The 22596-nt window shown below is 34.8% G+C and overlaps 1 protein-coding gene across 15 annotated transcripts in view; it reads left to right on the plus strand.

Moving 5' to 3' along the window:
- LCORL (ligand dependent nuclear receptor corepressor like) overlaps nucleotides 1-22596 on the plus strand; it is a 161227-nt gene that overhangs the window by 45656 nt on the left and 92975 nt on the right. For 13 of the 15 annotated variants that reach the window (XR_006817489.1, XR_006817490.1, XM_045998459.1 and 10 more), the window contains exons 3-4: nucleotides 5112-5191; nucleotides 6068-6197. Coding sequence is in view for 13 of the 15 variants with exons in the window: in XM_045998459.1 (XP_045854415.1) it covers nucleotides 5112-5191; nucleotides 6068-6197 (210 nt within the window). In the remaining 2 variants the exon portion in view is untranslated. Of the gene's footprint in view, nucleotides 1-5111; nucleotides 5192-6067; nucleotides 6198-8294; nucleotides 8342-22596 lie in introns of those variants that run through there. The other 2 variants (XM_045998470.1, XM_045998462.1) reach the window with 2 other exon arrangements.

Consider the following 22596-nt stretch of genomic DNA (forward strand, 5'->3'; position numbering starts at 1 on the left):
CATTAGCCAAGTCTGTGTGTGTTGTAATGTTCATTTTGGCAAATTCATAGTCACGTATTCACATTGCAGTATCCTACACAATAGTTTCATTGCCCTAAAAATCACCTGTAGTCCACCTTTTAAGTTATTTCCCCTGTCCCCAACCTATGTCAAACACTGATCTTTTTACTGTCTCCTTTTTTCTTCTTCATGTCATATAGTTGAAATCATACAGTATTTCATTTTTTCAGACTCATTATTTCACTGAATAATATCCATGTAAGGTGCTTCTGTGTCTTTTCATGGTGTCTTAGCTCATTTCTTTTTATTAACTGAATAATACTGCATTGGGTGGATATAGCATAGTTTGCTTATCCGTTGATGTACTTAAAAGACATCTGGGTTGCTTCCAAGTTTTGGTAACTATTAATAAAGCTGCTATAAACATTTGTATACAAGGTTTTGTATAAACATAACTTTTCAACTCATTTGCCTAAATACCTAGGAGCACCCTTACTGGATAGTGTAGAAAGATTATGTTAAGCTTTGAAGAAACTGTAAGACTATCTTCAATGGCCGTACCATTTTGTGTTCTTACCAGCAAAATTGAAGTTCCTTTTGCTCTGCATTTACACCAGCATATGATGTTGTCCATGTTTCAGACTTAAACTGTTCTAGTAGGTATGTAGTGGTAGCTCATCTTAATTTTCAGTTCTCTAGTGGAATATAGTATTGAACATCTTGTCATAACCTTATTTGCTATCTACATATCTTCTTGGGTGAGGTGTTCAGACCGTTTTTGGTACTTGGATAATGATGACAGATAATAAAAATGAAAGAATGAGGAACTACTTCTGCTTTTATTTTCTGAAACAGATTGTAAAGAAATCATCTGGGTTGGAGCTTTCTGTTTTGGAAAGTTGTTAATTTTTTATTTAATTTTTTTTTAAGATTTTACTCATGTGTCAGATAGAGGGAGAGAGAGAGAGAGAGCACACAAGTAGGGGGAGCTAAAGGCAGAGGGAGAAGCAGGCTTACCACTGAGCAAGGAGCCCAATTCAGGACTCCATCCCAGGACCCTGGGAACAAGACCTTAGCTGAAGGCAGATGCTTAACCAGCTGAGCCACCCAGGAGTCCCTGATTTAATTTCTTGTAGATATAATCCTATTGAGATGATCTATTATTTCTTATTTGAGATTTGGTAGAGAATGTCTTTCAAGGAATTTGTGTTACCAAATTTGTGGGTAACTCATGCATAACATTTTATTATCTTTTTATTATTCATAAAATCAACAGTGATGACCCCATCTTTAATTTCTGATATTTTCTCTTTTTTTACTTGGTTAGTCTGCATAAGGTTTATCGATTTTATTGATATTTTCAAAGAATCAGCTAATGCTGATTTTTAAAAAGGCATAGAATATAAACTAGAAGGATATATTGCAAAATGTTAATCATTATGTCTGGATAACGGGATTACAAATAGTTTTTTCTTTTCTCCTTTGTAGTTTTCAGTGCAGTTAAGACGTAGTTTTATAATGAAAAATTATTTTTTAGTAACATTGCCCACTGTTCAGTATCTTTCCTCAAAATCAACATAGTTACAACCACTTTTTCATGACCTTCATGAGAAATCTAGTTCAGTATTCTCTTTTTTCACTTTTCATTGGGTTTTGTCTTTAGGAACTTTAAATTTATTTCTTATGGTGAAAGGGTACAAAAGAGAATAAAAATGTTCAAAGGAAGTACAGTTATCTAAAAGAAAATGAAAGTAATGCCTATTGAACTTCTTAGGTGTTCTGTGTATGTTCTTATTTAATTTTGACTATAGTCTTAAGATGCAGTCATTATCCTCATTTTAACAGAAGAGGAAATGAAGCCCGGAGAAAGTAACTTACAAAGGCCACATTTAGTATTTGGAAGATAGCTCAGTACCAAGGCTCTCTAATTTCAAAGTCTATTATCTTTCCAAGACAGATTAGGTAAAATGATTAGAACCAGACTTTGACCACAAATATATATCTATGGTGAAAAGGTTGATCTTTTGTTAGTCATTTACTATTAGTATTCTTTTTTTTTTTTTAAGATTTTATTTATTCATTTGACAGAGAGCACAAGCAACAGGAGTGGCAGGCAGAGGGTGAGGGAGAAGCAGGCTCCCACTGACCAGGGAGCGTAATGCAGGGCTCCATCCCAGGACCCTGGGATTGTGACCTGAGCTGAAGGCAGATGCTTAATTGACTGAGCCACTGAGGCACCCTACTATTAGTTTTCATTATGACATTGTCTTTTATTAATAAGACTATTTCTGGAAGGTACATAATTTGACCCTTTGAGCTTATACAACTTCATGTATTAAAACTGCAAAATGAGAGACTATTTTATGGATATCTGATTTATTGTCATATTTTGCTTGAGAAATAAATCTGTTTTATTATAGTATTTACTTAACTTTTATGGCATGAAAAGATAACCTGGACAGAGAAATCTGGCCTAGAGTTGATTTTTCAAAATTTATTTTCCAATAAAAAAATAATATATCTCACCATCATTTATTTGGACTCAAAATCAAAAGTTCCATAGAAAGAAGTGTTATTAAATATTGGTAAGTAAAGTTGTAGATTTTTTTATCCACAAAATTTAATAGCATTTATATAATTGTTGATTATTCAGGGCTATTTATTTAATCACAGAGGCGTTTATTTTAATTAATGTTTCTTTTTTCTTTGAAGAACTTCTAAATAACTAAAATCAATGAGGTGATCTCAGCATACCCAATTTTATCTTACAATTAGTAATTGTTTTAATTATTCCAAACTTCTTGTTCTTCAATTCTACATATTTATCACTAAAACTTCATGAAACCCTACAGTGATTTTTCAAAATACCTCTTCTCCAGGACTACCAGCTATTTTAAAAAAATTCTAATGCTGGATTCCTTTCATATCTTTTATTCATGAAGCCATAATAAAGCAGTAAGATTTCCTTTATCTATCAAAATTGTTATGCTTAGCATATGAGTCAACTTTTTGCACAATAATACTGCTTAACAAATAGCTCTAAAATCTATTGCATCCTTATGGGCAATCTGATTTACTGGGCTTCAGGGATCACTTCTAATGACTGCCAGTCCCAGTCTGAAAGAGTAATGACTATGTGGTGCAAGTTCTTTTCATGTTGGATGGTTGAAACTCAAGGTAACTGGGGCAGCTTGCCATACATACCTTTTAAAGCCTCAGCTTGGAATATATATTGTCACTTTTCCCACATTCATTCTACTGATGAGAAAGCTCTGCTTTCCTAGTAAGAGACATTGTACAATTCCACGTTTAAGAGTGTGAATGTATTATTCTATTATAGTGATAGGCCAAAGGATTGAAGAAAATTATAAACCTAGGTAACTACAATTCTGGGTTTTTAATTGTATAGATTCCTTAAACTTTCTGATTTATCAAATCATTTGCAAAAGAGTGGTCAGTCTTCTTAAACTGGTATATTAAAATTATGTCTTTGGCAAATGACCCTAAATACATTTGTGATTGTGCAGGATTTAAAAATAATGACTGGGGGCGCCTGGGTGGCTCAGTGGGTTAAAGCCTCTGCCTTTGGCTCAGGTCATGATCTCAGGGTCCTGGGATCAAGCCCTGCATTGGGCTCTCTGCTCAGCGGGGAGCCTGCTTCCCCCTCTCTCTCTGTCTGCCTCTCTGCCCTCTTGTGATCTCTGTCAAATAAATTTAAAAAAAAATCTTAAAAAAATAATGACTGATGACCCTGCTTTGTTAGTAACTAGCCTTTGGATGTTGTTTTATAGTTTATAAAATATTTTCACATTCTTTCATTTGATCCACAAATAAGGTGGTGGGATCATTATTTTACAGATAGGAGAATTAAAACAAAAACTTCATAACTTGACAGGGTAACAACTAGTACGTTCTATTCCAGTTGGAGACTTTAAACCCAGTTATCTTTCCATTACCCTATGCTGGGTCCTATTGGTCCCATTTCCTACCATTTCTAAGTTTGGGTAATATTAGGAATATTTCTAGACCAGGGCCAAAACCAAAGGGAGCTATTACTACACTCTTTATACTCCAGCAGATTACATTATCTTCTATTCTAACTTTGTATATCTCAATTGATACAAGAATTTCTTGGGGGCTGATCCTAACTGGTATTTATTTATTACCATTCCAAGAAAAGGTAAGCTTATTTTCTGCGTAGTTTAACAGAAACATGTATTCAACTTATTTATTTTGGAAGTATGAGAGAAAATTACTGTGGTATACCATTGCTTTTCACATTAGTACCCATGTAACTGCCTCAGATGATAATTGTTGCGCTATTAGAGGTTCCATATAGGATTTATTTGGGAAAGGAACTTGAGGGAAGTTTTACTGCAAGAAGTAAGTTTGAAAAATCATTGTATGAAGTATAGTTCGGTTGGCAGCGTTGTTATATTGTCATAAAATTTCTTCATCATAAAATGTTTGTTTTGCACAAACTTTCTAATATAATAGTTGGATTATATGAAACATTCTTGTGAAAAAAAATTCATGTTTTGTGTGGAATAATATAGTTTGTTTACCTGCCTTTTACTTGAACTCTTGTGACACCACCTTTAAACAATGTCATAAAAATTTGATCTGACTTCTTAGTTATGGATTTCTCCTTTTTTTTTTTTGAGCAGCATTTCATTTTCTCAAATCTGTGGGGTTTTCTGGTGTTGTACTCCATTTCTCTGTTTTATGTTGCTTTCATGATGTGTAAAATTTATTTTTCCCCATACATCACTATTTTGATTTCTTTCATAGTGAAAATTAAAAATTAGTAGGTAATTATAAGTTAAAACTTTTAGAAGGTTAGATGATACTTAAAACCCTATTGTTAGAAAATAAATTTATAATCAGCTCATTGTTCTTGCTACTTTGTCCCATAATAGTGCAAAATTACTCTCCTTACAGTCTTCTCTGTTTATTTCTTTCTAGATGTCATCACTTTAATTTTAAAGTTAGGCCTTCTCCCCTTATTTTTAGTAGTTAGTTTTTTTATGAGTCTTTGCTGTGGAGAGTGATAATTTTATTTGTTTTAATAAAGTTAGTGTATTTAATGAATATTTTTCCCTCTTTTAAAGACTGTGAACCAGAAGAGCTGACTGACTGGTCTATGGATGAAAAATGTTCATTTTGTAACCTACAGAGAGAAGCAGTCAGTGTAAGTTTTAGTGCTATGAAATTATTTCTGAACTAATCGCACAATTATAACACAGTTTTTTAAATTTGTTCTGAAAATTGGTGACTTAGAATGGAAATTTAAATACTTGATTTTGGTAATGAGAAGAATATTTTAAAGTCTTATGTTAGAAGGCTAACATTTAGCTTAACTTGCAGGTAAAATCACAAAACACTCATCCTTTTTGCTTATTTCACATTTCTTCCTTACAGCTCCCTGACTCATGAAGATTAGTTTAGATCTGTTTTGTATTTAGGTAGGCAGTGGTGAGCTCAGAGGCCTAGCTTGGTTTGAGACCACTCTATAGTCTGATTTCTTAGGAATCTGTAGTTGGGAGGAGAACGTGGTACTACATTTTAGCCTTTTACCTTCTTGAAGTCTTCTGGATATCAAAATTATTTCCTGTGTAAATGATTGAATTGTGTCTACTATAAACAGGGCATAAACTAGACAAGCAGCATCTTCTTGTATGGCGTGAAATTCTAATTCTTTACTATTGTGAGAAAGGCTGAGAAGAAATGAGAACTTGACCCATTTGGTCAGATTAGTGGATAAACATACCTACTTTGTTGTTAAAACTCTCATTACTGGCATGCTGTATAGTGAATTTATTTAGCAGTGTATTTTATCTACACTCCTCCCTCTTTTTTTTGGCTATAGTTTGCTGAGAAATAAAGCTAATTTGATATCAGAGCTAAATTTCTTTTCTCCTGACTCCTGTCCCAAATTTTATGTTCTCTCTATATAATTAGTTAAATAGAACAAATGAACATTTAGAGAATATTTTTTGGCTGTTTTTAATGGAATCACATGTGTAATTAAAATGGATTGTTTTATGTTGCTTTTTTATAATTTTAGGATTGTATACCATCTCTTGATTCTTCACAGTCAACCCCAACGGAGGAACTATCATCTCAGGGCCAGTCCAACACTGAAAAGATTGAATGCCAAGCAGAAAATTACCTAAATGCACTCTTTCGAAAGAAAGGTAATATTGGTATACCTTTTCATTTAATATTAGCAATAAAGATCTAGACTGTTTGTATTTTTCTCACAAGTCTTTTTTTATATGCCAGTCTTTATTCTATTTTTTATTATTTTTTTATCTTTAGTTTTTCTTCATATTTTTAGGGACATTAGGATTCTCAGTTACTGTAGTGTTAATCTTCTATTAGCCATTCCTTTTCACCACTCTTTTCTCAAATCTCTTCCTGACTTTATCAGACATTTTTCTCATCTACGATAGGCAGACAGGAAATTTTTTTATGCTTCTGGTCTTCCTTATTTTGTTGCTGTTCTTAAGACTTCAAAAGTTCTTTCATGTTCAATAAGTGATAGATATATACAAAGATGTCTTTAGAAATATAACAGTTAAATCACTTATCAGCCAGGTTGGAGTATATTTGCTGGCTTGGGGTTTCAGTGTTTCTTTGGTAGCTTGAGTATGCTTACTTAACATTAAATGTCAGATGTTCTTTTTTGCTTCCTGTCTGTCTAAACTATTTAAACCAAATGAGGCTTGTTTCACTTGTTCCCTTACTTCCTACACATGTATCAGAGAAAGGTAGTTTTTATATCTTAGTTACTTGAGAAAAATTTTAGAAATACAGAACCTTCTATTTTTTGTTCTTGGCAGTTTCTTCGTTAGTATAGTGTCTTAATTTTCACCATATAGATCCTTGGGGTGAGTCATGGTGTAGGGGAATGCAGGTTGGGAGCAGTTATCATTCTGCCTCCCACTTTCCAGAGATCAAGAAAAACATTACTGTATTTCATCTCGGTGTTGACTTTGCCTTACCCCTCTTTGAAATTAGGTTCATATTGGATATTTTTCTATTAAATTGCTTACTTTCAGATTTTAATTAATAATGTTGAAAAGAATTTTCATCTTTGAGCAAGGAGGCTTTTGTTTAGTCCTCAGTGTTAAGAGTTCTTTGTGTTGAAATATAAGAATCTGTGATTACATTCATTACATTAAAAAACCTAAAGTTGGGAGCCTGGGTGGCTCAGTTGGTTAAGCAACTGCCTTCGGCTCAGGTCTTGATCCCGGAGTCCCGGGATCGAGTCCCACATCGGGCTTCCTGCTCCACGGGAAGTCTGCTTCTCCCTCTAACCTTCTCCCCTCTTATGTTCTCTCTCTCACTCTCTCTCAAATAAATAAAATCTTAAAACAAAACAGAACAAAAACCCTAAAGTTAAGGGGCGCCTGAGTGGCTCAGTCAGCTAAGTGTCCAACTGTTGAGTTCAGCTCAGGTCTTGATTTCAGGGTTATGAGACAGAGCCCCTTGTCAGGCTCAATGCTCAGTGCAGAGTTGGCTTGAGAGTCTCTCTCTCTCTCTCTCTCTGCCCCTCCCTCCATATATGTGTATGTTCTCTATCTCTTTCTCGCCAATAAATCTTAAAAACAAAAAAACAAAACAAAACAAAAAAACCCTAAAGCTAAGAACTTTATTTTTTTTAAAGTGCAAGAGACTGAAAATCTCTTCCTGTATGTTACTGAAGTGCTTAGTGTTGAGAAATTGGCATTTCTCTTGAAAAAAATTTGAGAGAGAGTGGAAGCAGGGGGAGGGACAGAGGAAGAGGAAAAGAAGAGTATCTTAAGATACTCCACATGAATGACTCCACATTCAGCAAAGAGCTTGTTGTGGGGCTCAGTTTTGTGACCCTGAGATCATGACCTGAGCTGAAATCGACCAGATGCTCAACCAACTGAACCACCCAGGCATCCCTAGAAATTTTTTTTTATCTGAACCAATATTAAAAATATTTTACATGCTTTTTAAAAGAACTTTATAACATTAATTTAGAAAATTTTATTCTGCCAGTGTATTTACACTTATAAGAAAAATTTTGTTACAGACTTCTATCACTAAGAGAAGTGGAAGAAATGTACACATTTATACATGCACACATTAAGTTTCACTCACCTTAGAACTCATTACTCAGTCTCCTTTTCCTTGAGTGATTTATAATGGTAGTAGCTAGAATTATCAATAATAATGACCTATAATTTTTGATAGTATGGAGTAACCTGTGCTCCATTGCCCTGTTAAGAGTAATCAGAAAACACTTGGTACTATTTCAGCTTATTCAAGCATCTGGGTCTTCAAGAGGTCTCCTACCAAAGGTTGGGTGAGTGTTCATGGATATTTAGTGACCTCTCCATTTGGGGATAATCTTGGTTTTCTTCAAGATCTTTGAAGGATTGCAGAGTTTTTAAATGAAAGATTCCTACTGGAGATTTTTTGCTTTACTTCACGTCTTACCTTTGTTAATTCCTTTATTTGTAGTCCAATGTGATAATCCAGATTTAATTAAACAAGGATTTTTCTACTCATTTACTTGGTTTTGGTTTTGTTCCTTATTTTCAAATTTTCTTTGAATAAAATCATTTTAGAGGTTTCCAGTATGGTCCAACTAGGATAAGGCCAGAAGGTAATACCAGTATCTTTAAGTGATGATAACTCTGTCATTTATTTAGATAATTCTGCTGTTAACTTTACATGGAAATAAAAGGCATAAACATGTTTTTAAAAATAAACGCTTCTGAGTGTTTGGAGTAACAAAATGTTGATAAAGGATATTGTTGGTAAAGCTTTTATTTGATTCCTGAAAAGTTCCCAAATTCAGCCATTTTCAGGAATTCTGGATATTAGTAATGTTAGTGTTATTGATAAGTACAGATACTGATCTTTTGCTCAGTTTGAGGAACATACTATGTTAATCATCTTGTCAAAACATAAAGAAATCTCTTTGTAGCTTTATTGTAGCTTGTTTATTCTCCTGTGGTTTTAGGACGATGATAATGATAAATGTAAGCTGTTATTAAGAACCCACTACACAGGATAATGATGATGATTGATGTGATCAGTTCTGATTGAGCACTAAGACCTTTTTAGGCCTTTTCATTTAATCCGAAAACAATGTTAAGAGATAGGTACTATTGTTATCATTTTAACAGGTAGAGACTGCGAAACAGAGAAGTTAAATAATCCGTCTTTTAGTTCTGTTATGAACATTTGAGTCCTCAAGAAGTTTTAAAAAAAGTTGAGAAGTGTTCTGTGTGAGAAGCACCTATATTCTTTTATGTACTAAGTAGGAAAATCTTACTATTCTCTACTACTTAGCCCCTGGGATTAGAAATTATTTTAATTGAATTAGGCAGACTAGAGAGGACTTGAAAAATGCTGTATCTCTCACACATTTCCATTTTTCCTTTAAATGAACTAGAAACAGTTTTAGTGAGTAGTTTCCTTATAGAGTTTATAATAGATTGGAGGAAACTTAAATACTAAATACAGTTTGCCAACCCCTTGTAATTAAAAGCTTGTCAAAAATACTTTGCAGGGTTGAATAAATATAATGGGGGAGGGTGATATTTTAGTACAGAGCTGAACTTTTAACTAGTTTTGAATATTCCTGAGAAATTTTTTAGAATTGAATTCCTTCTAGAGGTTAACCTTAAAATTCTCTAGAGTATAAAATTGAATGAAAGTTCCATGATAGTAGGCACTTTGTTTTGTTAATTGCAGTATCCTCAGTATTTAGAAGTGCTTGTCATATCTCTCTTGAGTAAATAGTTCTTGAACATATGAATGAGTACTAATAAATTGTCCAGGTATCTTCCAGTTTCTCTATATACTCTGGTATTAGTACTTACTTGTTTTATTTGGAGAAAGAAATTAAGTTAGCATGTACATACGGTTTACCTTTCCCTACTTTGTACTAAAGTTTATTGCTGGGTATAGTTTGAATTATCAGTCAGTTTGTTTTGAAGTGTGTAGAAACATACGCTTATAGAAATAAAATGCTTTTCCAAAGTATCCCCATCATATGTAAACTAAATTATTTTGACTTTTAGCTTCACCTTCTCTGATTACTTGAAGCAGTATAAGTTACTGGTTTTTATGAGTCAGGAAGATGTCTCATCTTTTATTTTTAAATTAAAGAAGGCTACTTGACTAAATTGGAAAGATAGTATACACATAGTAGTTGAATGAATCATACTGCTAAGTATATAATAAAATGAAATCTTTCTTCATCAAAATATGTGTTTTCCCTACTTTATCGTTTATCCCCACACACATTTAGCATTCATGTAACTACTGTTCTGTTTTTTTTGTTGTTGTTTTGTTTTCAAAGAGGTTTCCTGATATATTTGATGCAGTTAGTTGAAAGCTGCTATTAACCAACCCTTTCCCCTTAAATTAATTGGTAACCAGGTTTTATATAAAGTCTTTCAACCTTTTCTGAACACAGATCCTTTCCCTTTTATTTTAAACTCTTAATTTTTAAGTTTTATACTGTATCAAGATATAAATATTAATATGGCTCAGTAACCCATTAACCAATAAATAATAAAGCCTTTGATTTCTTAGAAATAGGAGTGTTGATCTTTTAGATTGCTTTTCTCTAAATGTAGGTATCCTTGAGCAACTGTGTAGGTTTGACCTGATTCGTTCAGGCCCTGAGTTTTTCTTACACAAATACATCTTTATGAGACCATTGTGGGTCATACATTGAATTTCTGGGCTGCCTTTTGGAACTCTCAGGAAACCATACGTTAGTGCCATAAAATAATTCACATACTGTTATGGACCATATTCAGAGGTGTTTATGAAAAGAGTTGTCATATACCTGGAAGCTATTAATGAAATTCTAAGAAAATACACTTAAAATTATAACTGGATTTAAAAGATTTTTGCATTTCTGGTAAAATCACCTTGCTACTTGCAATACCATCCATAACAGGAAATAGAGGCCAAGTAGCAGGTCACTCATTATCATTTAGATTTTTATCTCCTTTTATCTTCTTTATTCTTGAATTTGAGTCAGTTGTCCTTTTACAAGCACCCATATTTCTACTTTGTCTTCTAAAACCCGTGGTCTTTCATCAGCAAAATCTCCTATGTCCTCAATCTTTTCCTCTTAATGTTCCCTTTATTTTATTTCTGTAACTCAGCTCTGCATATTCTTAAAAGATGTTTTTGTAGCCCTCTCTCTTTCTGGCTTTTTAATTCTTTGCTTTGTGTAATATAGGGTGATACCATAGGCAGGCAAACTCTAATAATATTATAGTTGCTTTCTCATCATTTATTTGCCTTCTGAAAACCCTGAGCTACTTCGAAGCATATGACATCAAACTATTCCATCTACGTTATCATGTGGACCTCTACCAGCTTTTTCACTTTCTTCCTCCCAAATATTGTTCCCATCAAGTTCTTAGTGACTTCAGATTCTCTGAATCTGCCAGAGTGTAGCCTCTCAGTTATATGATCTCTTCATTTCCAATGATCTTTTCTCCATTCCCTTCCAGCCATCTTTATCCGTGATTATTCCTAGACTTTTGCCACCTCTCAAATCTAAATTTTTCTGTCTCTTTCTCTGATTACAATTTTATTCCAGTACTCTTCCCCCCTCCATCCTTCCCCCTTTTTTAACCTCATTGCAATTTCCAGTCTGTTGATCATGCCAATTTCACTCTTCAGTGTCTCCTGGACGTGACCTATGACTTCACTTCTCTCCTTACTCAGATACTATGGTTGATCATCTTCCATATAAAATCTTAACTCTGTTTCCTCTCTTTTCCTTTGTCATATTTGCTTGTTAGAACCTTACCTGTCCAGTTCCTCATTTATTACACACTTTCCCTGGACCAGCTGAACTTGACTAGAGTAAAACACCCAATTATGCTCACCTGAGTCTCATTTAGTCAATTTCCTCTCTTTCAGGTAGTTATATCTTTTTTATCTCTCCAACAACTAAAAATCACCCTTTCTTTTTGTAGCACAATTAACCTTCTAACATATATAATTTACTTATTTCTTTTATTTATTGTTCATTGTCTTTCTTCTTCTGCTAGAATATAACCACCATGAAGAATTGGATTTTGTATTTTTGTTGACTAACATATCTCAGGCTTTTGACACACCGTAGATAAATGTTTAGTAAACATTTATCATCTGTACTTTTACTGTCTTCACTTCTGAATTCTCCTTCTCTTTTTAACTCGTCCAATTAGACTTTCTTTCCACTTCACTAATTGTTTTATCAATTGCATTGGTAATTCCATCTTGTACTATTCAAAGGGAAGTTACCAGTTCTCATCTTACTTAACCTTTCAGCATCATTTGATAGAGTTGATCACTTCCTTATTTTGATTTCTAGGAAATAATATTCTTTTAATTTTTGCCCCTCTTTTCTCACATATTGTTTTTTTTATATGCTCCTTGCTGGTTCTCATTCTCTTGACTTCTAAATGTTAAATAGCCCTAGTAATCCTCAGCTGTCTTCTGTTACAGATATATTTTAACTTATAGTCTCATTTTATCCTACGGCATTAATTATCATGTGTGTGCTGATGACACCTAAATATATCTAATCCTAGTCTTTCCTCTAGTTTTACCATCTTGTATCTAACTCATTTTATCCTACGGCATTAATTATCATGTGTGTGCTGATGACACCTAAATATATCTAATCCTAGTCTTTCCTCTAGTTTTACCATCTTGTATCTAACTGCCTACTTCATATACTCTTCATATGAATACTAATAGGCATCTCAGAATGACCTGTCTGAAACAGAACACTTGATTTTACTCCCCTAAAATTTTCCCCTGCTGCAAACTTTCTCATCTTAGTAAAATACATCATTCTTGGGACACTTGGGTGGGTCAGTTGGTCAAGTGACTGTCTTCGGCTCAGGTCATGATCCTGGAGTCCCGGGATCGAGTTCCGCATCGGGCTCCCAGCCCCACGGGTAGTCTGCTTCTCCCTCTGATCTTCTCCTCTCTCATGCTCTCTCGTTCTCTCTCTCAAATAAATAAAATCTTTAAAAAATATATATAATTCTTGACCCAGTTGGTCAGCTTCAAAAACTAGGAGCCTTTCTTGAGTTCTCTGGGTCCTTCATATCCACAGCTAACCTATCATCAAGTTCATTGGCTCTGCCTTCAAAATCTGTTCTAAATCTGGCCACATTTTGTCATTTCCATTCTACCACCCTAATCCAAAGCACATCATCCCTGGCATGTACTACTTATAGAGCCTCCTAACTGATGTCTCTGCTTCTACGTTTCCCTTCCCTACCAATTCATTTTTATACAGAGAAGGCTAATTGATTTATTTAAAGCCTAAGCCATGGGGTGCCTGGGTGGCTTAGTCAGTTAAGGGTCTGACTCTTCATTTTGGTTCAGGTCATGATCTCAGGGTTGTGAGATCGAGCCCTGATTTGGGCTCTGCAGTTAGTGGGAGGGTCTGCTGAAGATTCTCTCTTTCTCTCTCTTCCCTCTCTCTCCCTCTGCCCCTTCCCCTGCTTGCTCTCTATTTCTCAAGTAAATAAATAAATCTTAAGAAGAACAAAGAAAGCCTAAACCAGATCATTAATTTCTCTGTCTAAAAGCTTACAATGACTTTGAATGTCACTTAGAATAAAATATATTAAGGACTCTAGTTGTGCTTCCTTCTTGATCACATTTCTTTTTGCTCATTCTTTTGCACACTCATGGCTTTTTGCTTTTATTCCAATGTGCTAACCTTATTCCTTCCTCAGGGTCTTAATATTTGCTATTACCTTTATCTAGAATCCCATTTCCATAGTGAACATTGCTCAGTCCTTCATAACACCAAACTGCCTCAGCCATCTTATTTATGGTAATTCATCTCAGTCATTCTCTTTTCAATTATTCTTTTTGTTTGTTTCATCAGACTTTCTTTTAAAGTCTGATATCTGCTACTTCTAGAATATAAAAACCAATGAAACAGGGATTTTGTCTGTTCTGGTATATCCCCACCACCTAGAATAGTACCTGGTACAGTTAATGCTCAGTAACTTGATGGAGTGCATGTAAATCATTTGGAAAAGGAATGTTTTAAAGATCAAAGCAATGCTTGAAAATCATGATTATTTATCCACAGTGTTTTAAAATGTGATTCACACCCATTGTATGTAGAACTTTGGAAAATTTTTAGTGAGTCCTTGTAGGTAACAAGCAAGTGCCAATATTCTAAGATGTTCTAGGAATCAGCCAAAAATACTAAATATATAAGTGCTTCTAAATTCCTCTCAGAAATGTTTAGTCATTGAATTACTGTTTCAGTGGTTTTGCACAATCCTAATAACATTGTGAGAACATGATTTAAATTTTGGAGAAGCAAGTTCTTTCCTTTATATAATTCTTTAGAAGTTTGTCTAAATTATTTCTTTGTATATTCTCCTTCAGTTGAGAAAATATAGTCTACTAGGTGAGAAGGAAGACCTATTCTCAGAAGAGGTATAACTCTACTTGGGGTCCTATTTTTTGAATTACCATCTGTCCTTGGATAATATTTCTTCCCTATACAGTCTCTAATATGTCAGATAAACTAGCCTGTATCCAAATATATTATATTTAGTAATCTATGTGTGCTATTCACAACACTTTATAACCAGAGTACTGAATAAGAAAAAGCATTTTTATGTGGAAGTAACAGAAGAACCAATATGTGCTGTAAGACTGTTGAGGATTAATTCATTATTTTTTTAATCTTTTTATAATATTTTTCTGCTTTTCTTGAGTAGCTCATAAACTCACCAACTGTACCATCACCTGTATGTTCTTTTATAGAATACTACTAATTTAGTTCTTTTTTCCCCCCGAGTATGACATTTTCCAAAGCAAGACCAGCATGTTGGGCTTTGTAAAACATATTTCTGGTCCATGATTAGGGGAGTTCATTTATTTAGCAAAGATCTGCTAAGCTTCTTTCTACATGCCAGTACCATACCAGTTAACTGAACACCAGACACATCCCAGTCGTCGTGGACTTTTATATTCTGGTGAGGAAAAACAATAAGTAAATTGTACTTGTGGTTGAATGTGCATGTATGTGCACACATACACATATATCTCTAACACACATGCTGAGTGTGTGTGTGTGTTTAAGTGCTGTGGAGACAAAGCAGATAGAGGAGTTTAGGGAATACCAGGATAGAGGTAATAATCACAATTTTAAAAAGGGCAGTCAGGTGACATTTGAGCAGATGTAAAAAACAAAAACACAGTGTAGCAAACTACTGAAATCCTAGGGGAAATACATTTCAAAAGTTAAAGATAATAGTTATGGAAAATTATATAGTGATTGCCACTCCCATTCCTCAGTTTTACAGATTATTTTCCTTTTAAACACAAATCTAAAAGTGACAGCATTTTAAAGCAAGCAGAGGATTTAGAGATTGTTTCTGTTCCTATATCTAAAAAAAAAAGAAAAGTTAAATAAGTTGACCAAAGGACATGTACTAAGTAAATAATGAAATAATGTAAGATAATAATTACTAGTAGCACTTAGTAAAATTTTTAAAAAGGCATTTTAAAAAATCTTCAGTTAATGGGGCGCCTGGGTGGCTCGGTGTGTTAAGCCTCTACCTTTGGCTTAGGTCATGATCTCAGGGTCCTGGTATCAAGTCCCGCATCGGGCTCTCTGCTAGGCAGGGAGCCTGCTTCCTCCTCTCTCTTTCTCTCTCTCTCTGCCTGCCTCTCTGCCTACTTGTGATCTCTCTGACAAATAAACAAAATCTTTAAAAAAAAAAAAAAATCTTCAGTTAGGGGCACCTGGGTGGCTCAGTGGGTTAAAGCCTCTGCCTTCGGCTCAGGTCATGATCCCAGGGTCCTGGGATCGAGCCCCACATCAGTCTCTCTGCTCAGCAGGGAGCCTGCTTCCTCCTCTCTCTCTGCCTAGTTGTGATTTCTCTCTGTCAAATAAAATAAATAAATAAATAAATAAAAATCTTCAATTAGTGGATTATAGAGTTGCCTGGGTGAGGTTTGTTGGTTAAGAAAAGAGATGGAAGGGGGCGCCTGGGTGGCTCAGTGGGTTAAGCCGCTGCCTTCGGCTCAGGTCATGATCTCAGGGTCCTGGGATCGAGTCCCACATCGGACTCTCTGCTCAGCAGGGAGCCTGCTTCCCCCTCCTCTCTGCCTGCCTCTCTGCCTACTTGTGATCTCTCTCTCTCTGTCAAAAAATAAATAAAATCTTAAAAAAAAAAAAAAAAAAAAAGAGATGGAAGCTTTAGTTCCTGTTGGTGCTTATTGGTGAGTAGTATAAGCCAGAGTGAGCTGTGAAGTAGTAAATAGGCAAATTAAATGCCTGAGGTTCATCAATGTCTGAATCCTTGGAAAAAGCAATGATTCTTTTTTTAAAAAAATAACAGAAAAAAAATAAACTACTATAAATGGCTGAACTGTTTAAGTTCTCTTCACTTGCAGTTTTTCAACTCCTGGTCCCCTAAGATTTTCCTTGCAGTTTCATTTTTTTAATGTGAGGAGTCTTCTCATATCATAATCTAACTCACTTTTAGCCAGAAACATTTTACCTGTATGATTAAAAATTTCTTAAAGATTACCCAATCTTCAAGTATTTGTGGCTCCCTTATCTTTGAAAGATTTTCTCAATCATAAATTCTTCACTGTGTGTTGTTAGCAGTTCTTTAATGTTTTCACTGTCTACTTCATTAAATCTAGCCTCCTTAGCAAAATGTAAAAACATTTCCTTTAACTTCTTTAAGTTAACAAAAAAATGCTAGTTTCTTTTCATACTTCATTCGTTGTTTGTTGCGATACTTTTTCTGAAGCCTGATTCACTTAGACTATCTTTTTATCAAAACTCTTTCATAAATCCTACATCTAGAAATGTTGAATGCATCAGCACCCCACATTAGATATAATCATAGCAGGTATGAAAAATAGAAATCTATATCATGTGGGCATTTATCCTCTGTTCTAGTTGTCAGAATATAGCCCCCCATAAGGGACCATGAGATGGGAGATAAATTAATTTACTACTCTTTTAATAGTTTCTAGTTTCTACACACCTTCTGTACGTCAGAGCATCTCTGCAAATAGAACATGATTCTCATATTCAAAAAGATGTGTGATTCATAATATGTAATGTATGAAATTGTAGACCTTAATTGATGTATATACTGTAGCTATTGGCTATTTAAGAGATTTTAAAGGATAATTTTGATTCTGCAAAATGATTTTTATCTTTGTCAATTTTAAATATTCTATCATATTTCCTAAGTATTGATTTTTAGTATATTTAGAACTTTTTTTTACTCTTTTAGTTCCTTATAAATACTGTTTTTTTAATAGTTTTGTCAAAGACATTAAAAACACAGAAGACACTCTTTAACACATGATAAATACATTTACCACTCAAATTTATGAACAATTAGATTATGCGTTTAGGTATAAAATGATGAAAACACAGTATCTTTTAAAGAAATGCACGTTCATGCATACTGCATTCATGTGTATGGTGGAAGAACATGGCTCAACTGCCTAATGAGTTTTTAAGATACCATATAGCAATATGGTTCAGGAATATTGCCACATGTCTAGGCAAATATAAGAGGAGCCCACTCAGAAGATAATGCAAGAGTAGTTTCCTGGTCAGTTTTCACCTTTTCAGGTGCTATATTTGAGGTGTCTTTAAGATTTTGCTCTGTGAAATAATATGTATAAGGTCTTTTTAAAATAAGAACTGATATGTATAAATCATTCAGTTCTTCTGCCATAAATTTTGTTTGTGCATGTTAGATGCTGTGAAAATAAAGGTTTGTTTTTTTTAAAACTTTTTGCAGAAATCTGCATGTCTTGGAGGTCTACTTTTCTCTGATTTTTTTTTTTCTTTTTAAATTTTGTCTCTTTGGGGCACCTGGCTGGCTCAGTGGGTTAAAGCCTCTGCCTTCACCTCAGGTCATGATCCCAGGGTCCTGGGATCGAGCCCCATGTTGGGCTCTCTGCTCTGCAGGGAGCCTGCTTCCTCCTCTCTCTGCCTGCCTCTCTGCCTAGTTGTGATCTCTGTCTGTCAAATAAATAAATAAAATCTTTAAAAAACAAAAACAAAAAAAACAAAGAGAAAAAAATTTTGTCTCTTTAAGTTTTCAAGTTCTTCACGGTATTTTAACTTTTTAAAACTAAGCCATAACATTTATTAGTTTGTATTTTTTTAATTTTTATTTTTAAAGGATTTTATTTATTTGAGAGAGAGCGAGTGGGTGCAAGCAGAGGGAGAAGGAGAAGCAGACTCCCCACTGAGCAAGGAGCCTGACGCTCAGTTTTAGGACCCTGGGATCATGACATGAGCTGAAGGCAGACGCTTAACTATCTGAGCCATCCAGGTGCCCCAGCTTATACAATTTTAGAGCAGTGATTGTCTCTGTCATTGTGTACCCAAAGTTAGCAGGTTGTTAGATGAGTTTAGAGTAAAATCCACTATGACAATTTTTTGTCCGGTTTTTTATTTAAATTAATTATTTATTTTTCTAAGATTTTATTTATTTGAGAGAGAGAGAGAATGGGGGAGAGAGAGAGGGGGAGAGGATGAGGGGGGGAGGGCCAGAGGGAGAACCAGACTCCCCTCTGAGCAGGGAGCCTGGGACTCTAGGATCATGACCCAAGCCAAAGGCAGTTGCTCAACCAACTGAGCCCTGCAGGCGCCCAACTTTTTAAAAAAGGAAGTCATTTTAAAGCATAAATATAGCAAATTGCCATTACCCTTGTAAGTAACATGTCTGAAACTCTGTTCTAGAATACTTAAAAAAAATATATATTTCCTCTTGATATCTTAGCTGTAGGATCTTAAACCTGATTGCAGTCTGCCTGCAAATTTAAGACAGCCCAACATTCTAAATTGTATGGTATTAGAATCTCAGGATTGGGGCCTTTTAAGGGAAAAAAGTAACCTTTTAATGGCCAAAGACATTAGCCAAGGACTGAAGTATTTCATGTGTACTGAACTGAAATAAAAAGGAAGAGGAGTCTGTTGTTAGCTAAATTTCTCCAGATAATTTTATTCATATACTATAGTTTTATGAATGAAAAAATCTGGTGTAAAAACCCCCTGAATTATAGGTCAGACACTGAATCAGTCTACAATCTCACTGTTTTATAAAAGGTTGAAGTTCCGTCTTATAATTTTGAGTTTGATATTTAAGTGTAATTTTTGTAGAAATAGCACTTTATTAAACATGCTCTAACACATGAGCTTTCCTCTCTATCTCATTTAATATGGTATATAATTCTGTTTTAAAGAATTACCTGTTCCCTATGGTACTTTGGAACTCATTTTTTCTGAATTTCTCTTACTCACCACATACAAGAAGTCTAGGATTCTAGCAGAGGGTTTTTTCAAATATAGTATTTGTGAAGTTTGATAAATTACGTTATAAATTGCCATCTTGCCATTTTTAGCTTGCATATAATTTGAACTGTCAGTTACAGTTTACTGTTTGCTCTTGGCTAGTTGTGCATTATATCCACGACATGCTCAGACTGTTTTATAAGGTTTATTAATTATAAATATTGATTTGTTAGTAATAATTAACTGTTTCCCCCTGCCTTTTCCATATGGATTTATATTTTTATGGGCATGTGTGAGTTTTCCTCCTTAAAATGTTTTGAGTGAAGTCTTCTAAAATGTTTCTGTTCTCAATAGAAGGAGCAAAACATAAGCTTTGCAATTGAACAGATATGGATTCAAATCTTTTCACACAGAATCACACAATATATTATGTGATTCTGACAAACTATGTACCCTTTTTGTGACTTGTCTTTCTCATCTGCAGAAGAGATAAAATAATTACAGATATTTATTCTTTGTTGTCTACCCTCACCTACCAAAAACATAGTTTTGTTAAAATAGGAGACAGTAGTTTAATTTTAATGCTTTAGTCATTGATACATACATTTTGTGTTCACTAGTAGCCTCTGGTGGAAAAAAGACTGTGGAGACAAACCACAATGATAGAGTTAAATAACTTCCCCAACATCACAGCTAATTTAATGGAAAAAAACTGCAAGCAACAACCTAAGCCAAATGTTTCATTTACATTATATTAATCTTCACAATGATAGAGTACTACCAGGTTAAATAACTTGCCCAACATCACAGCTCTATCATTGTGAAGAATAATATAGTGTAAATGAAACATTTAGCTTAGTGCCATATTTATAATGAACATTCAGTGAAAAGTAACTTCATGGTGAATTGCACTAATTTTTGTTGCTTTTGTTGTATGAGAAAACTAGGCAAGGGCATCTAAATGACCTGCTCTAATCATACTAAGGGATAGTAGTTAAAAGGTCAGATTTTTGGATTAGACCAAGAATCTAGTCCTGGCTGAACCACTTATTCAGCCTTATGTGATCTCGGGCAAACTTTTTAACCTCCTTAAGACTTGTTTCCATTTCTTTTTCTTTTTTTTTTTTTAAGATTTTATTTATTTATTTGACAGACAGAGATCACAGGTAGGCAGAGAGAGAGAGAGAGGAGGAAGCAGGCTCCCCGCAGAGCAGAGAGCCCGATGTGGGGCTCGATCCCAGGACCCTGGGATCATAACCTGAGCCGAAGGCAGAGGCAAGACTTGTTTCCATTTCTATAGAGTAAGAATAATTCTAGCTTTTTCAAGATGATTATTGTGATGCTTAAAAGAGCTAATGATCCAAGCTCACCCAGTTGTATACATTAATTATGTGTAGTTTTTGTATACCAGTTATACCTCAATAAGTTGGAGAGGCAGAGATAATGTGTAAAGACTCAATGCTTCAGAACTGTCAGCAATAAATATAGTACTCTTTGGATGCTCTGACGGAGTAGAATTATCAGCTAAATAGGATACAAATTACAATGTTTTTTGTGTTTGTTTTGTACAAATAAGTCACTTTTGTGCTTCAATTTCTTAGTTGATAAAATGGAAACCTTTTTTGCTAAAGTGTGTTGATATAGTTGGGTATGTAGCATTCGGGAGGTGAAACAGTATCAAGAAATATTAGAGGGGCTCCTGGTTGGCTCAGTTGGTTAAGTGTCTGCCTTCAGCTCAGGTCATTATCCCAGGAGATCCCAGAGTCCTGGGATGCAGCCCTACTTCGGGCTCTCAGCTCAGCAGGGAGCCTGCTTCTCTCTCCCTCTGCCTGCCACTCCCCCGCTTGTGCTTGCTGTCAAATAAATAAAATCTTTTTTAAAAATTTTGAAAAAATTATTTTACAGATATATGCATCAACCAACCTTCAATAATCATGTGAGATCCTGAGGCGCCTGGGTGGCTCAGTGGGTTAAGGCCTCTGCCTTCGGCCCAGGTCATGATCCTGGGGTCTGGGATTGAGCCCCGCATCAGGCTCTCTGCTCGGCAGGGAGCCTGCTTCCCTTCCCCTCTCTCTGCCTGCTTGTGATCTCTGTCTGTCAAATAAATGGATACAATCTTAAAAAAAAAAAATCATGTGAGATACTTTGAGGAAAATTTCAGCATAAAATATTAATAAAGTTGGCCAAAAATATTAATAACAAAGTGAAAATCTAGTATGAATATATTTTTGTAATGAAAGGACACATTTTCTAAAGCAAAATATATATTGTTTGGGGACTATTTATTACGTTAGATTGGTTTTTACTTTAACTATGGGTAATGGTGAATATACTTTGACTAGATATGTTAAAATGCAGAGCACCTGGGTGGCTCAGTCCGTTAAGCATCTGACTCTAGCTCAGGTCATGATCCTAGGGTCCTGGGGTTGAGCCCTGCATTGGGCTCCTTGCTCAGCGGGGAGCCTGCTTCTCCCTTTCCCTCTGCCCCCCCACCCCTGCTTGCACAGTTGCGCACACACTCTCTTTCTCTCTCAAATAAATAAGTCTTTTAAAAAGATGTTAAAATGCTTTTATGTGTATTTAAGAAAATGTATTTTTAATTTAAGCCAGCAAGATGTTAAAGTGGTTTGCTTTAGAGTTATTTCTGTCGTGAACACACTAAATCAGGCTGCCAGTGTTTCTGATGAGCAACTGGAACCATGATGCTAGTCATATATGCTAGTGAGTCTGATCATATACTCTAATTATCTGGTATTGTTTGAATTCCAAAGACTTTTGGGTGTGGTATGCCATGCTGGCTCTTGATTCATATACCTCATTCTTTCAGTTTAAAATGTTCTAGAGTTCTACAAAACCATCTGTAAGCCCATATGAAATGCTAACATTTTCTCAAGTAAGACTTTATCCATATTTGTTTTTCTAAAAAACACACTTACTGTTCTGACGATACTGATTGAGATTGTGAAAGAAACATTAGTCTTTGGTGAGGTAGTGTTCAGTGCCTGTCCAGACTAAAGTATGGTTATGTACCTCTGGCATCATCATTTCTTGTAGTTTTAGGGTTCAGGGCTATAGGCCTCACATGTGTGCAAGGTATAGAGATAAAACTGTGGATCATATTGACAAGCCTGTGGTTCTTCTGTTACATCCATTTCTTTGACTTAATTCTTACTAATTCTAGAAATCTTTTATACTATTAATAGAAGAGTATTCCTTCATTATTGCTGAGTATTTTGTTAGAGCAAAAAAAAATATTTATCGTC

The sequence above is a fragment of the Meles meles genome, chromosome 2, assembly GCF_922984935.1.
Source record: "Meles meles chromosome 2, mMelMel3.1 paternal haplotype, whole genome shotgun sequence".
Taxonomy (NCBI): Eukaryota; Metazoa; Chordata; class Mammalia; order Carnivora; family Mustelidae; genus Meles; species Meles meles.